Raw genomic sequence first — 16,611 nt, 5'->3', positions numbered from 1 at the left:
GAGCCGCTCACGGGTCTGCCAGGGCCCCCCGAGCCGCTCACGGGTCTGCCAGGGCCGCCCGAGCCGCTCACGGGTCTGCCAGGGCCGCCCGAGCCGCTCACGGGTCTGCCATGGCCCCCTGAGCCACTCACAGGTCGTCCTGAGCCGCCCGAACCGCTCACAGGTTTCGCAGGGCCACTCGAGCTGCTCACAGGTCGTCCAGGGCCACCGGAGCTAGGTCGCCCAGGGCCACTTGAGCCAATGACAGTTCGCCCAGGTTGGGTCACTGTCCGTCCTATAGAGCCTGTACTACTGGCTAGCCGACCAGAGCTTCCTAAATTGCTTGTAGAAGGCCCACGGCCACTTGAGCCACTCACAGATCGCCCAGTGGGGCCGGAGCCACTGAAGGAGCGTTTGGATCCATTGGTTTGTTGTTCAGGTCCTGAGCTGGAGCTGCCCCCCTGCCTCCTAGGGTTTGGGCTTAGGACCGACCTTGAAGTCCCTACACCCGGCCGCCCTGAGCCTGAGCTAGAACTGTTCCCTGGTTGCTTGGCACCTGAATTTCTTGTCTTGTCATGAGGAGTAGAGAGAGCCCCAGACTTGGAATGACTAGGATGAGAAGAAGGGGATTTGGGGGGCCTGTGCTCACTGGATTTTTGAGTCCCACGAACCACAGTCTTTGAGATTCCTGTGCCCGTAGAATGGGAGCTGGGGTGAGACTTCTCTGACCCATTAAGCAAGAGGCTGTGGCTTTCACCTGATGAGTGCTGGAAGCCATCTCCAGACCCTGCTTTGGGCCTCTCTCCTGGCTGGGACTTAGTAGATTGCAATCTCAGAGGTTTTTCACTAGCTGCAATAGGTCTAGGTTTTTTCTCAGCACCTATTTGGGGAAGGTGGCTCCCCCTGGAAGAGGAATGTTTGTCCCCGGGACCTTTGTGTCTTGCACTAACACTCTCTTTGGGGGAAGGAACCTTTCTGGACACAGTTGGAGGAGCTAGCTTTTTCTCTCGTTCAAGTATCTTTTTCTCTTTTCCTCTATCTATGTTTTTGTGTTTTCGCTCTAAGAATTCTTTTTCCCTCAGTTCTTCTGCCGTCCTGGGCCGTTCCTCTATTTTCTTTACTACCTTAATCTCCACGGGTTCATGCTGCTTCTTCTCAGCCAGCCGCAGTAAGTCTGTGAAATTCATAGGTGGAGGGGCACTTTTGAGAGGGGCCTTTGGTTTGGTTATAGCCTTAAGAGGGGGTTCCTGCTCCTCGTCCTCTTCTGACTCATGCTCTGACTCTGTCTGATAATATTCCAAAGATTCTGCTTCTTCCTCATTCACAAATTCTTGGTCTGCAACCTGGACTGTGGGTCCCTCAACTACTTGCTTCCTCTTTGACTTCTCTTCAAGAGGAATCCCGTCATAACCATAGAAGTTGTCCTTTGTCCGTTTCGCCATAGCTCTTGCTTTTTTGTCATGTTTTAGCTCAATGCGCTTTTTCACCAGCTCTTCCTTTTTTCTCTTTTCTTCTAGGGCTAAAAATGATATATAGGAATATATTAACACAGCAACAGGGCAACAACTGGCCATTCTGAAACTAGAGAAACACAAAATTCATATAACTTCATAGACATCTAGGAATTGAAGCAAGGAAGTTATTCTAAACAAGTATCACATAACATCATTCATTCAGATAAATGAGTAGGTTACACATAGTTTTCTATATGACTAAGCACATGAAAGATTTAGTTACTCAATCAAAACAAAATGGTTTAGCAAGCTGATTTCACAAATTAACTCAGTGTCCAAGAACCTTCAAGTTAATCATTTGCCTTCTGAAAGAACCATGACTAAGTCTTGGACTTCAGTTACTAAGATTTAGCTTTTTTATTAACTGCACCATTGCCTTTTAAGTTACTATGTATTTTCTGTTGCAAGTAAAATCAGGTAGACTGAGTTACAAAGCTCTGAAGCACTATCAGTTTCTTAGTAAAATGTGAATTTACTAATAAGGAGATCAAGGGCTTCCTCAGAAAGCCCAAAGACCTTGAGGAGGAGAGGGAGGCAGCCCCTTTTTATAAGCATAGAAAAAAAAACAGAAATGGCAGGTAAGGAAAACAACAGGATTGGTTAAAGGAGTGACACCATCATGGGGGTGGGGATAATGACTGTTTCAAAGTCTAGAATTCGGGCAGGTAACTCTTCCTTCCACCCAATGTTGATGGATATTGTCCACCTGAATCTTGCAGGAATAACTAATGGTAGATAAATTTCCTCTAGTTGTACAAAAACAGATAAGAGACTATATTTCCAGGAATGGCACCATGCTGGCTGAAAGAGATAACACATGTCCTGGAATTGAACCAGTATAGATAATGGTATATAAGATGACAAGTTTCCCTGATATGAAGTGATTTGCAGGTAGTGCTGAAATAATTCTTTGAATTAAAATGTTTTATGAGAGCACTGAACTTTTAAATTTAGTTCAGAGTTTTTCTTCAATTAAGACTGACAAGAAAACAAAACTTCTGCATTTTAACTGAAAGGTTAAAGTTTTGTACTCCTCAGTTTCTTCATTTAGACAGGGCAAGGGCTTAGGCTGTTACACAAAATACAGAATAGAGTTACGGAACCGAGTTAAGTTACAAAATAGGATCAATTGTAAAAATGATGCAGAGCTAATCTGATTTTCTCATTTAGTTTTATATTTTAAAAACACAAAGTATATACCATGTCTCAAAAGAAGGCTGTTCTCAGCAAAAAAAACAAAAAAGTGCACTGAGTTGAAATATGATAAGACAATGAGAGCCATGGTCAATCGGGCACAGTGTCTGGCTTTAAGGAGTTTATAATCTAATAAGGGTCATAAAACAAGCACTAAAATCCTTTATATCATAAACAAGAATGACAAGAACAAACAAGAGGGTGGCTAGGTGGTGCAGTGAAGAGACCTCCAGCCTGGAGTCAGGAGAACCTTTGTTCAAATCTGGTCTCGGGCAAGTCACTTAACCCCAACTGCCCAGCCTTCCCCCCTCCCAAAAACAAATAAGTACATTAACAAACTGTATCTAAGTACAAAGGGATTGTGATGATGGGAGAACTAAGGGCAAAATGATGACGTACCTTTTTTCCTTAGCTCTTCTTCTTTCCGCTTGAGGAAAGCTTGCACTGCTGCTGACTGGACACCCTTAACTTTGGGATCTCTTTTAGGAGGACCTACTGCCAAACTGTATCTTTTCTAAAAAGAAAAAAAGAGAAGTTACAATAAGCATGCTGTACCTCTGAACCATACCATAGCCCATTTATTTCCTAACATAACTGATTTTTTTTAATATATAATAGGAGGTATTCCAGTCCTGAGCTGAAAGAACATATGTGCCCCAAAGAGGGCTGATTCAAGTCCCACACTTGGTTGTTTCTTAAGACAAAAACAATACGAAGGGAGAAATTCGTTATGTGGATCACAGCAATGATTCAAACTAAGGAAATCCAGACAATTTAGTGTTTGTTGTAGCTTTGATTTGACACCTCTATTTTCTGATGTATTTCCCCTGATGATGCTGTGACTACCCAGTGAGCCTTACCATCCTCTGTCAGCCTCCCTTCCATCATGACATACAGACACACACTTTTCCAGCATCCATGGATTCCTTGCAAGGTTCACTTCAACTCTACCTTTCCTCTTCTTAGTCTCCAATAGTCAGTACGCTGAAGATGGGAATGGGCAAGGGTAGGACATGTGAAGTTCGGCTCTGTATACTTACTAAACTATCTTGAAAAGCATCTTTGATGTATTTAAGATCCTAAAATCATATTTTTTTAAAAAACACAAATTTAACAAATCTCTCCTCATTCTGAATAAAAGACTTATCTTTAGATACTTGAAGGTCTTAGGTAGCAACAGGAGAAGGCGAACAGTTCATTAAACCAGAGGTTCAGAACCTAGAATGGTGCATGTAGGGGGTACGAAAAACTTATCAATGGAGGATACTGTGAATATTTGACCAACAACCATATTATCTTATTAAGCTTAATTAACCTCTTTATTTAGGTGTCCATGGAAGGTAAACGCTAGAATTTATTTCCATTCATAGTAAAAAGGGAAGAAGGGGTTATGATACAGTTTACTAAAAGGCAAAGTGGTATGGGTACTGAAAAAGGCTTGGGAACCTTACACTAGGTTACACTTACATGAGGGGAATTTCTGTCTAGCAGGTACTATGGAATGGGTTCTCAGCCTCCAGAGTTCTCAATAATTAAGATTCCACCTTTCAAAAGTGATTAAGTTGCAAAATAAATATTTCCCTATTACCCTGCTCCAATCCTTGAAAAATGTACACACAGTATAACTGAAAAATAATGGCCAGTCTCAGCTAAATAGAGACATTCAAATTTGTCCTTGGCTTAAGATAAGAAAGAACACTAAGAAAAAACTGGAGCTGATGAACATTTCTAACTGCATAATGATCATCTTTCTTTAGGCTTTTAGGATAATGAGTGCATCCTCTTCGTAAATTGAGTTCTCTGTAATTCTGATAAAGATTCTATTTCGATTAAAAAAATATTTCTAAAGCATCTATGTGCAGAGTTTGTGCTGAAGTTAAATATTAATTTGCAAAGTCAACTGCCTGACTCTTAGCCAGATTTATATTTTACTTCCAAATGGCTACTATCCTTCCTGCTGAATGCCTCACCAGCTTAGACAGATGGCATTTCTTTGGGTTTTGATTCTTACGCAATATAGTCACAAAATGACTAAAACTAAGATAATGTTTATTTGAATTACTAAAATGAAAACAAAATGTGGCGCTCTCATTGCAGACCTATGTTAAATATCAAACTAATCACTATATAGGCCTGGGTTTGAATTAATTCCAGAATTATCCCACATTTCATTCATGAAACTGTATCAGATGAGAGAAAGAAGACTATCTATCACAAGTCCAATGATATTGGTGAAATGAAAAATAGTAGTATGACAGCAAGTTAAATTAACAGAGGCAATCTGAAGTCAAAAGTGCCCAGAAAGCCTGGAGAGAAAAATCTAAGGATCCATACAGATGCATGTAGTACAGGGGACAGAGAACTTTCTGAAACAGTGTAAAAGTGCCTGGTAAGTGAGTTTATTCATGAAGCCAGATCTAATCTAACCAGTATATCCTGTGTAACAACAATGCTACCAGCACCAAAAAAATCTACCAATAGAAATCCTAACTGAGGTATCCAAATGTTTATCCTTAGTCATCTTGTACTTCAAGCTTCCAGAATTCACAGCAAAATGCTATGGTAGTTATGGTAGTAAAGCACTAATCAACTAACTAGTATTTATTTGGCCTGGCGCTATACTGGGGCAGCTAGGTGACCTGTGAAGGGCATGGATCCTGGAGTGCCCAACTTCAAATCCGGCCTCAGACACTTACTTATATAACCCTGGGCAAGTCACTTCATCCTGTTTGCCTCAGTTTCCTCATCTGTAAAATGAGCTGGAGAAGGAAATGGTAAATCACTCATTATCTTTGCCAAGAAAACCCCAAACAGGTTTGCAGATAGTTGATTGAAATGATGTGACAGCAGTCTTGTACCAGTTAATGTGGAATGTAAAAAGTATAAAACGGCTCCAGCTCCCAAAGAATTTAAGAAACTCTTATAGGGGAAGGATGAAGGGTGAAGACCTTGGAGAAGGTGAAACTGGTAGATTCCCAATCCTGAAACAGAAGGGTCATTTGAGTGGCTGTCTCCCAATAGGGGACTGAGGCTTGATCTCAACTGACTGAAGAATCAGAAGGTGGGAAGCCAGTCCTGAATGGGTTTATTACACCTATACCACTCTTCAATATTCCCTAACTCTAATCCTCCCACTACTGGCCCAGAGATGGGGCCCTCAAATCAGAACCTAACCTGACCCAGAGAAAACGGCAAAGTTCCTTGCTTTGTTCCTGTTCTCTCTTCCCCTTATGCTCTACCATGGTGGTAGCTCAGTCCAGGAGAAAGATGAGGTCTCCCCAAAAGGGACACTTTAATTTTTTTGGTGGTTAAAAGCTCAGGTTAGTATTACAGAATATGTGAAACACATCCAAATCCACTTCTCTTCCCTTTTTCCCTGAGGGCATCACCATCCCTTCAAGTCTCACAGGTTCTCAACCCTCCTAGGCTCCTCCCTTAAGCTCTCTTCAAAGTTAACCGAGATGTCTTATTACCAGGCCAGATGGCTTCTTCTTGACCTCTCTGAAGCATCTGTCACTATTGATAACCTTCTCCCCCTGGATCCTTACTATGTTAGCATAAATTGTAATAACTTTTCAGTCACTTCCTCTAAGTTTTCATCAAGATTCCTTATCCATTCGATCCTATTCACTTTTCTTCTTATATAGTCAGTACATACTCAAAATGAATGACAAAACATTAAACACTACAGGCCAAAAACTAGGCTAAGCTCTGGGGATATAAAAGCAAAGACAGTTACAGCCCTCAAAGAGTTTTCATTCTAATAGGGACAGAGAAAGGTACTGAAAATTGCAGGGATGGTGAGCAGGACCACAGCAGACTGGCAAGCCTTCCAAAACAGTGAGGCAAAGTTGAATATTTGCCAACAGTTAAAAAACAAACAAACCCCCCTCACTAGTACCATACCCGCTACTGTCTTATATCTCCTTTTTTCTTTCTGCCAAACTCTTTGAAAAAAGGCTTATTATACCTGTCCTCTCCTCTCTCACTATTTTCTTAACCCTCTAAGACCTATCCCTCACACTCAAGTGCTCTCCAGGGATTCCAATGATCTCAGGCCTTGTTCCTCTTTGATTTCCTTGAAGCATCTGAATGCTACTCATTTCTTCTTTCCTTGGATATTTTCTTCTCTTCAGGTTTTTATCACTCAGCTTTCTCCCAAGTCTGATGTATTGAGCCATCAGCATCACTCCTACTCTGTGAGTGTATTCCAAGGTTCTGTTCAAGGGTCCTCTCCTTTTTTTCACTCTAAATCTCTTTCTGGATGACCTCATCAACTTCCATGGATTCAACTGTTATCTCTATGCAGATAATTTCCAGATCTCTCAATCTATTTATTCATCCATCCATCCCTAGTCTCTCTCCTGAGCTCCAGTCCCATATCAAATGCTCACTGGACATTTAAAATCAGATGTCATCTCAAACTCAACACAACCAAAACAGAACTCATTAACTTTTTCCCCAAACTCACCCTTTATTACTGTTGAGGGTGGCACTATTTTTCCAGTCACATTCAGGATAGCAATCTCAACACTATATTCTTCACTCTCCCCTCACATACCAAATCCACGCTGTCAATCCTTTTATTTCTATCTCTACAACCTCTTCAGCAGAAGTTCCCCCCTCTCCACTTACACAGTCACCACCTGGTTCAGGTCCTCACCACCTCTTCCCTGGCCTACTACAATGACATCCTAATTTGGTTTCCCTGCCTCAAGTCTCTTTTCCATGGCTGCCAAAGTGACTTTCCTAAAGTTCAGGTCTCATCACGTCATACCCCACTCCCCTCAACTCCAGAGGCTCCCTACTGTATCTAGAATAAAATAAATACCCTTTTGTTCGAAATTTTTACTTAAAAAAATTAACACTAGGGCGGCTAGGGGGCACAGTGAGTAAGAGTGCCGGCCCTGGAGTCGGGAGGATCTGGGATCAGTTCTGGCCTCAGATACTTAACACTCACACAAAAATAACTGGCTGCGTAACCTAGGACAAGTTACTTAACTCCAATTGCTTTAAAAAAAAAATTTAACACCAAAAAAGAACATTTGCATAATAAAGAAGAGTCTACATAAAACCATAAATCTCCATTTCATATTGCTTGTTTTTATAAAAATAATTCTGTAATTTAATTTAAAAAAAAGTCCCTGTGTGTGTTCCCTTATGCATTTTTAAAAAATGTTACAATGACCCTCTTATTGGAGGGTGTCATTTATTGCTAGCCTCTCTTCCCCTGTCCCTTAAACCCAATTAACGGAAAGGAAAAAAAAAATCCAACCCTTGTAACAAATGAGCATAATGAATTCAGAGCAGCCATGTCCAAAATGTCTCTGTTATTAACTTTTGGTCTGGGGGTAGTTACACCATGCCTCATCATGGGTCTTCCAGAAACACAGATGGTCACTGTTTGAGATCAGAATTCTTAAGCCTTTAAAAGTTGTTTTTCTTTATTACTGCTGTCTTTGTATAAATTTTTGTCCCAGTTTGCTCACTTCACCTTTGTCAGGCCATTACCACTCAAGATTCTTTTGTCATTTCTTCCAGTGCAATAATATTCTCTTATGTTTATATACCACTACTGGTTTGGCCATTCTCCAACTGTCTAAGAGGAGATCCCTTAAGATCTTTTCTTTTTCACCTCTTTTAATATACCCTCTTCAGGAGCAGGGAATTTCTTTTACTTGTGACTATTCCCTCCCCTCCCCCTTCCTTACTTTCCTGCCTTTTTTTTTCCCCTTTGAAATTTAAACCTCTTCAAAGCCTGGCTTTTTCCTATACCTTTCCAAGTCTTACAGTACTAGGTTATTTAGTCATCCATACTGGCTTGCTTATTTTTTGATGTTCCACACATATGAAAGACCCTCCCTCCATAGTCCTCCATGCCTTTGCACTCAGCTAGTCCCCCCACACCCAGAATTTGATACTCCAAAATACTCTTATGACTGTGGTACAGCTGTGAGAGGCAGAGAAAAGAAATGATATCAGCAGTTTGGGACCTCTAGCAAGTTTGCAGGCTTTGGAAGCCTCCAAAGAGACTTCCTCAAACTACTATAAAGTTTTTCCTTATACTGAGTTGAAATCTTGTTTGTTAGAAACTTTCACTGTACCCCACCCCCACAATGGTCCTAGTTCTGACCTCTGTGACCATGCAGAAGAAATCTAATTAGATTCTTTTCTGAGGGATCTAAACCAGCACTTTATGATTATTTATTATTATTATTATGGTCTTCTGGTGGGAGAGGGGGAGAGGACAGGAAAAGCAGCAAGACATAAACCTGAATTGGTAAATTTCATAAGGTTATTCAGATTTAACAGTTTTTTGCCCTTAATATAAAGTTTAACTGGTTACATCATCTCAGAATCAACTGTTATTTTCTTAGTTTTCCACTGGGAAATAATTCAGGATACCCAATTTTTTTTTTTAGGCATGATGCAACCCTGTCTTTGCTTTAAGAGTTTTCTCTTTAAAAAGAAAAATAAAAGCAGAACTATTTCCTCTTGGAAAGCTTTGTTTTGTTTCTGAAGTCAACCATGACAGTAATCACTCCCCTCACAACCAACTCCCAAAAGATGTAACAAACATAAGGGTCTGAGTAGTTTGTACAGGTGTTTGAGGCAGCTGGGCACTCAGATCTTTAAATGAAACTATCATTATTTCTTGGTTTTAATGTACCAGACCAGTCCCTTCTACTTATCTCTGAAGCCAGGCACTCCCCCAGAGCAGAGCCTGGGAATCAGGACTTGTAAGTTCTAAACTTTATAGCTCTGTACATGGGAGGCTTAGCTGTAAAAAACAAACAAGAAAAAAACACCAAAAACCATGAAGGAAAAACTGTTCTCAGCTTAGTGCGTGGCGCACAGTAAGCGCTATATAAATGTTAAACTCTTATTGTTTTCATTATTATAAGACAATTTTGGAGCTGAAAGAGCCTTTAGAGAACATCTAGCTCAACTTCCTGATTTTACAGATGAAGCATCTAAGGCCCAGAGAAGTTAAATGATGCTTAAGTCACACAGTGAGTTAATAGCAAACCTATGTCTCCTCTCAATCCAGGATTTTTTCTACTCATATCATCACCAGTTAGTCACTCAAGCAACTAATTAAGACAGGTTTATAACATTTATTCTGAAAACTGGATGAACGGATGGATGCTTCAGTATTAAAGCCAAAGCCAACAGTTTTGGGTGGAAATATAGAGCCAATTTACACACAAAACATTGTTTAGAAAAATACAATTCCACTTCTTGAACCTTTGGATTGGCTAAAAAAAAAAAAAAGGAAGTAAGGCTTACTGGATTCTATACTGACCTATCTAGGAAGTTCATACAAACTGGAAATAATCCTATTTTCCCAAGATTTCAGAGGTACAGTTCTGACCAGCAGAATTAATGACTCATGGTTTAGGAAAGTGTTTAGTCATAGCACTTTAGAAAAAACAAAAACAAAAAACAGCTTTTATTAAAAAAAAAAAAACCTTTTAAGAGTCTTTTAAAAACTGACTGGTGGGGCAGCTAGGTGGCACAGTGACTAGAGCACCAGTCCTAGAGACAGGAAGACCCAAATTCAAATCCTACCTCAGACACTTAACACAAAACTAGCCCTGTGACCTTGGGCAAGTCACAACCCCAATTGCCCTACCTTCCCCCCTCCAAAAAGCAAACAAAAACCAAAAACCTGATCAGTAAGGCTTTTTGGAGGTATGTGTGTATTTTAAAAAATTATTTGGCTATTGTACAATTCTCGAGAGAAATTTTGGAGGACCTCAAAGGTAAAAAAAAAAAAAAGTTGATAAAGACAAACTGCACATTACAAATAGTCTTTCAGATAGAGACATAGGGTGCTCAATAAATTCCAGCTGATTTGAATTAGCACAGATGTTTACTTTCTATTCCTGACTATTCAAACCACAGGTATCACCATGAGCTTTACTACCATGCACCTGGGCTGTGAGCAATATCAAAAGGATACAGAAACGGCCAATTTATATGTGAAAAGGTAATAGCTGACACCAAAGTTTTATTTTTCTTTCATTTGACCTTGCTCTCAGGATTCTCTCTTCCTTTGGGTTCAGACAGGTCACAAACCATACTGGATCTCCTAGCTTTCTCTACTGTTCTTTCAGCTTTCTAAACCCTTACATGTGTATCCATCCAAGGGTCTTGGTCTGTCTTCAGCCACTTTCTTTCTTTACATGCTCTCCTTTGGAAATCAAATTTACTTCCATGGTTTCAACTATCAGCTCTATACTATACTATATATATTTAGGCAACTAAGGGGTTTCAGTGGATGGAGTGCTAGACCTGGAGACAGGATGATCGAGCCTCAGATTAAATTTTTTTGGAAGGCAATTGGGGTTAAGTGACTTGCCCAAGGTCACACGGCTAGTTTTTGTGTCAAGTGTCTGAGGTTGGATTTGAACTCAGGACCTCTTGATTCCAGGGCCGGTGCTCTATTCACTGCGCCACCTACCCGCCCCGAGCCTCAAATTCTTGCTCATTGCAGGTCTCTGGGAAAGTCACTTAACTGTTGCCTGCCTCAGTTTCCTTATTTGTACAGTGACGATAATAAAGCCTAGCTCCCAGGGAATGTTTCGAGGATAAAATGAAGTACTATTTGCAAAAAGCACTTTGCAAATCTCAAAGCACTATATAAATTCTAGCTACTATCACTACATAAGCTATTTTTGGCAGAGATTCTGTTTATATTTCCCCTATATTTGTTCTTTTGACTTCACTGTCAGTAGAACCACCAATCATTCATTCTCACTTGGATTCTCCCCAAAAGTCTCACCAAGACTCGTCCTTATTCCCAGTGCTACAGTACCTTCATTAATGACAAGGACTGTTTGACTCCAAACTTCCCCCCAAAACATTCTTCCCATTACTACCAAACAACTCCCTTACTTATGCAAAGACATGGCCTTATCACTCCTACTTTTTAATGCATACCAGGCAAAGTTTAAACTTCCTTACTTGGCTAGGCAACAGGTAATATTTATGACCTTCCGTAATTTTGCTTCAGCCTACTTCCATGCTCAAACAGAAATAGATTTCTCACTGCCCCCCAGATATTTTAGGGTCTTATTACCTCAAGCGTCTTGGTATTCTATGCTTCCAGTCTCCCACCCTTCAGCCCATTGGATTCGCCACAGAACCCAAATTCTACCTCCTCAAAACTAGAGTAGCAATGTTTCTTTACCAAGGCATCCTTTATTCTAACATCTGCCAGTGAGTTCTTTACAACACACTTCATCTGGACCTTACTAAAACGCTGGGAGATTGGTGCTAGTGCCCCCATTTTACTGATGAGGAAACTGAAGCCGAGAGAGGTTGAAGTGGACAATGGAGCAGAAACAGGACAGCAAAGCCAATCACAATTTGATAGGAGTGTTTATTTAGCCAGCGACTGCCTCCCAGCAGGGAAGACAGCCTGGAGCCTTCTGCAGAGCAAATTTCAAGGGGCATAATGCCGTTTCTAGCAAAGCCTTGATTACCTACCGTAGCAAAGCCCTGGATACAAACAAAAACACCTGTATCTGGGGCATGTTTCTAGCAACACAGGTGAAAAGTTCCCTCACTACTGTGGCCTATCAGATGGTTTCCAGGGACCCTGGTAGGGGCCCCTTTCTCGCAGATTGTGACTGGGAGGGGGCTTTGGTGTATAACTTCTGGTGGGCACTTCAAGGTTAACTAACTTGTCACACAGTTACTGAATCTGGGCTCAAGTTTTCCTTGATTCCACATCCGGGGCTCTATCCACTGCCACTCAGTTACCCTATACCATTCTTGGAACATGTAACATGGTTACAGCAAGTTGAGCAGGTGTTCTACCTAGGGACAGCAAAGTCCCACGGGAAAGACAATTTCCCATAGCCCTTCAGGGCTGACATGAATTGAACCCACCAGATTCTACGGATACAAATGAGTAATGGCTGTTCTCTCCAAGGGACTCATAGAACCCCTCCTCTTGCATCGCCTTTATGCTCTTACCTATTCTTTTTTATCACGGCTAATTGTGTATGTATGCTATTGGAAGAGTAAGATCATGAGATGGCCTGGGAGGCTGGGTACCGCCTTAGCTACACTTTTTGCCATATATCGAGCACAGTGCGCTGCTCACAGGAGGCACTTAGAATCACAAATCTGCTTAATTTTCCAACAAGTTTCCCACTCTTAACTCCATTAACTGTACTATTTACATTTCCTTTGGTAGGCTCAGCAGAAAAGGTGACAACTCCAGGTGGTGGGGGGGAGGGAACTCATCATCTCATTGGCTGCTGCAACAGAGTGGGAGGGGACGCAAAAAGTGAGACCCAAGCCATCCCCGACTGCCACCAGCAAGCCTCGGTTATCACGCGACCAGATGGAGACAAAAAAAAAAAAGCGTGTCAAGCCGGGGGACGGCCAAGCCACCCATCTACGGCTGGGCAAGCACGGGGCAGCGCTCGCTCACAGGCAGCCGGTGGGCGCGTTGGGGGCATACGCGCAAACAACACAACAAACTTCCCCGTCCGTCTTCTCTAACCGGAGAACTTCGCTCACAGCCCCCGACTCCAGCCGAGCCCGGAGTTTCTCGCTGGAAGCAACTAGAGAGGTGATGTCCCTTTCGTTTTATAATGGAGACAGGCTCCGACGGGGGAAGGGGACCTGACTCAGGCATATGCGAGGCGACCAGCACTTAGTAGGCGCCTTTCCCCCGACACCCCCTGCCCCCGCGGCCGTTAGCAGAGGGGTCGGCGCGCGGCAGCGGCCGGGTACCCAAGTCCCGGGCGTCCCCGGCTCCGGTCGGACGTCCCCCGATCCGGCCGGGCGGCCGCCTGCCCACGGCCGTCCCCGAGCGAGGGCAGGGGCTGAACTTCCCTCCCCCCTCCCCACCCCCCGCGCTCCTGGAGGCTTCACTTACCGGGATGATGTTGAGTCCCTGCTGCTCCGATGCCACCATCAGGATGTCCCGGAAGTCCATGGTGCCAAGCCTTGTGGACCGGCCGGGCCAGGGCAGCACGGAGGCTCGCGGGCGCAGCCGGGCGCCCGGACTGCTACAGCTGCCCCCTGAGCTCCCTAACCCGCGCCCTCCACCCCACGTCTACTTCCGGCGCTTTCCAAATTTGGAAGACCCCCTCAGCCCGCACTCTGCCCTCCCCCGTGCCGGGGCAACCTATAATATTTCGGTTGCGTCACCCCGTTTCGTGCGTCACTCGGGAGAGCTTCCGCACTCCACACCGGATACACGTTAAAGAGGGTCAGGTGACTTTCGGCCTTTGGCGACCGCTTGGAAGGGCGGGATCAAACCCTTCGTGGACCAATGAAACGCTCGGCTGAAGTTCAGGGGTGGTGAGTGAGCAGAGCGGCGCACAGGCGCCTTGGTCTGCGGAAGTTGGAGGTGATCGGTTCGGCTATCCAGGCTTGAGCTTGACTGTTTGGCACGACCGAATCGTGGGGTCCAGTGTTCTCTTGGGTCCGGTGGTGGGCGTCTTGCTGGGGCCGCGATCCGAATCGGCTGCGGTCCGGTCCCTTCTCTCGAGCTGAACTGAATTGTATCTCCAGGAGCCGGCTTCTTGTAGGACGCTGGATGCGCGCGCCCACTGCCTTAGAACCCTGGCTCCCCCCGGGGCTCGAGAGCCCTTCTGTTTTGCGTTCGCGCGCTATTTTAAACTCTCCCCAGTGCCCACCCATTCCCTGGTGCCCGAAGGCGGGAGGACCTGAGATCCAGACCCCTTCTAGGTTTCCACCTTTAGTTCAGAATGAGCGGAGGCTGTTAACTAAAAGCCAAGGACCTCGAAAGGGGCTGTAAGAGATCGTGGTGAGCAGGGCGGGGGCGGTTGGCGATTGATCATTGATCGGGAGGGAGTTCTAGAAGTGGCCCCAAGATGTCAGGGAGAATGTCGAAAAGCCCCAAACTTCCCAAACTTAAAGAGTTTATATTTTAAAACATCGTAATCTGCTTGTACATCCTTTTGATTTCCAAATATATCTGACCTATTCAAGTAGGGAAGCTAACTACACTAATGGAGAATAAAGGAAAAAAAAGCAAAACCAGCCACCTCAGTCTGTTTTCACTGTACGTGCTGTGTGCCACCTTCATCATCCCTCTTATTTGCAAGAAAGGGAGGAGATGGCATTTTTGTGTCTTTTATGTGGATCCATGCTTGTCCACTTTAATGTCAATGGGACCAGACCAGCCTCGAGCCTGTGGATAGCTGGGGCAGAACAGAGCAGGCTGGACACAGGAGAGCCAGGAATCAGAAATTAACATAAGTTTGATTTCCCACTTGCCCCCTTATACAGGGATAGGGTTTTAAGTGTGAAAACCACAAACGGCTTGACCACAAAACATTCTTGGGTCATATGTGAACAGCCTCCAAGTCGTTAGGGTCGTTGAGCCTTGTGGTCGTTTAGAGGGGCACAGAACCAGGGTTAATGTGGCCAGGAGTAGAAGCCAGGTGGGCCCCTGGTTCGGTTTGCTCAGAAGCAGGGGTCGTTATCATGTTGGGTTCGAGTTGATCATTTAAGCTGCAACCTCAGCTTCCAAGTCAGGGTCCTCTAGAAAATGGGGAAGCTCCAACAGCTTCCCTAAAAGTCACCTAAATAATAGTTATACACAGTACCATCATTATTTAGAGCAATTAATAAGAAAATTATAGATCTCATTACAACATTACACAGCACTGTGTTTCCATTTTGTTCTTTCCATTTAACTGTAGCATGAGAGGGCTGGATTCGGTGATCTTTTAAAGAGCACCTTCACACTCTTAACATTCTGGAATTTGGTAATAAAGACTTAGCTTGTATCTGCTAGACCTAGATGTACTTAGTAGGTCCAGTAAGTTATACTTCATCTCTTCATCTGTGTGAAGGGCAATATTAAGGGGTTCTGGAAGAATTGTGCCAGAGCCTGGTCTAGGACTAGTCAGCTTAAAGATACCTTGGGTTATTTACTTGGTGCAGTCCTTACAGATATCCAGAGCTATCATTCTCTCCATTCCATGCAGCTGTTATAGGAATTGTGGTCTTGATTCAGATTGTCAATGAGTTCTTTTCTGGAATTGGAGACAGGTCTCTGAGGAATCACCAGTAGTGTCTCTATTTGATTTTAAAAACAAAACTGTGCATAGGCTACCAACCCACACCCTCCAAGATCCAATCACTTATTTTTTCGAATAGAGTAATATCTACTTTGTTAAATTAGGGCCACTCACATGGAATGAGGCCTCTCTGTTTGGAGAGTTTTAAAAGGAGGAAATGTTTCTCCTACACTTTTCAGTTCCCAAATTTTCCCTGGTAATGCCTTCCCCTTGAAGGTTAACATCATGTAGTAACCCAGCATCAGCGCTAGAAATGGGAAAAGGAGAAAGGCCACACCCAAGATGTATCTCTAAAAGAGATTTATTTGAGGGGGAAATAAACTTATATACCAAGACATACTGGAGGAGAAAGGCCTTAATGATGAATGCAACTCAGCATAAATGCATGTGTATTTTCTAGAGAAAACAATATAAATTAATATCTCCACCCCTCTTTGCTAAAGATGACAATATTACTGCCAAAAGCCCTCTTTGGTTATGATTTAAAATTTTTATTCTGATTGTAATGTTTATATAACTCCTTTCAGCGTCTCTTCAGGTCCCAAAACTAAATTCCTTGGGCTCTTTGTTTCTCTGTTTATGAATCTGAGAGGCTCAAAACATGTCTTTATGAGGGTATCTATGTGCATAGTCATGAGGAAAGTGATATTTCATTCAAGAAATATTTACTCACTGAACTTCACTTCCCCCCAGGTAATTCTCTAAGATTACAAATTGGAGAGAAGGTGCTGATTAATCTGCATTGGTAGAGGAAGTTTCTACTTTCTGGAGGTCACTTGAAAAAAAATCTAGAGATGTTTAGCCTAGAGAAGAGGGGACTTGGTGGTGGGAAAGAGAAGGAAGGA

The 16,611-nt window shown here is 43.1% G+C and overlaps 2 protein-coding genes across 2 annotated transcripts in view; one reads left to right on the top strand and one right to left on the bottom strand.

Moving 5' to 3' along the window:
- SPTY2D1 (SPT2 chromatin protein domain containing 1) overlaps positions 1 to 13,902 on the bottom strand; it is a 22,579-nt gene extending 8,677 nt beyond the window's left edge. Inside the window, exons 1-3 of the mRNA XM_069072934.1 lie at positions 13,588 to 13,902; positions 3,087 to 3,201; positions 1 to 1,498 (exon numbers count right to left, since the gene is read on the bottom strand). The exon at positions 1 to 1,498 is cut by the window's left edge and continues 347 nt beyond it. Of these exons, the coding sequence (XP_068929035.1) occupies positions 1 to 1,498; positions 3,087 to 3,201; positions 13,588 to 13,647 (1,673 nt within the window). The 5' untranslated portion in view covers positions 13,648 to 13,902. The remainder of the gene's footprint in view (positions 1,499 to 3,086; positions 3,202 to 13,587) is intronic.
- Positions 12,252 to 16,611, top strand: part of TMEM86A (transmembrane protein 86A) — a 27,564-nt gene continuing 23,204 nt past the window's right edge. The window contains exon 1 of the mRNA XM_069073012.1: positions 12,252 to 13,278. Within this exon, the coding sequence (XP_068929113.1) occupies positions 13,048 to 13,278 (231 nt within the window). The 5' untranslated portion in view covers positions 12,252 to 13,047. The remainder of the gene's footprint in view (positions 13,279 to 16,611) is intronic.

The sequence above is a fragment of the Petaurus breviceps genome, unplaced genomic scaffold (assembly GCF_028583685.1).
Source record: "Petaurus breviceps papuanus isolate PSGF00001 unplaced genomic scaffold, PetGlider_PUasm1.0 140, whole genome shotgun sequence".
Taxonomy (NCBI): Eukaryota; Metazoa; Chordata; class Mammalia; order Diprotodontia; family Petauridae; genus Petaurus; species Petaurus breviceps.
This window is presented reverse-complemented; position numbering and strand designations above follow the sequence as displayed.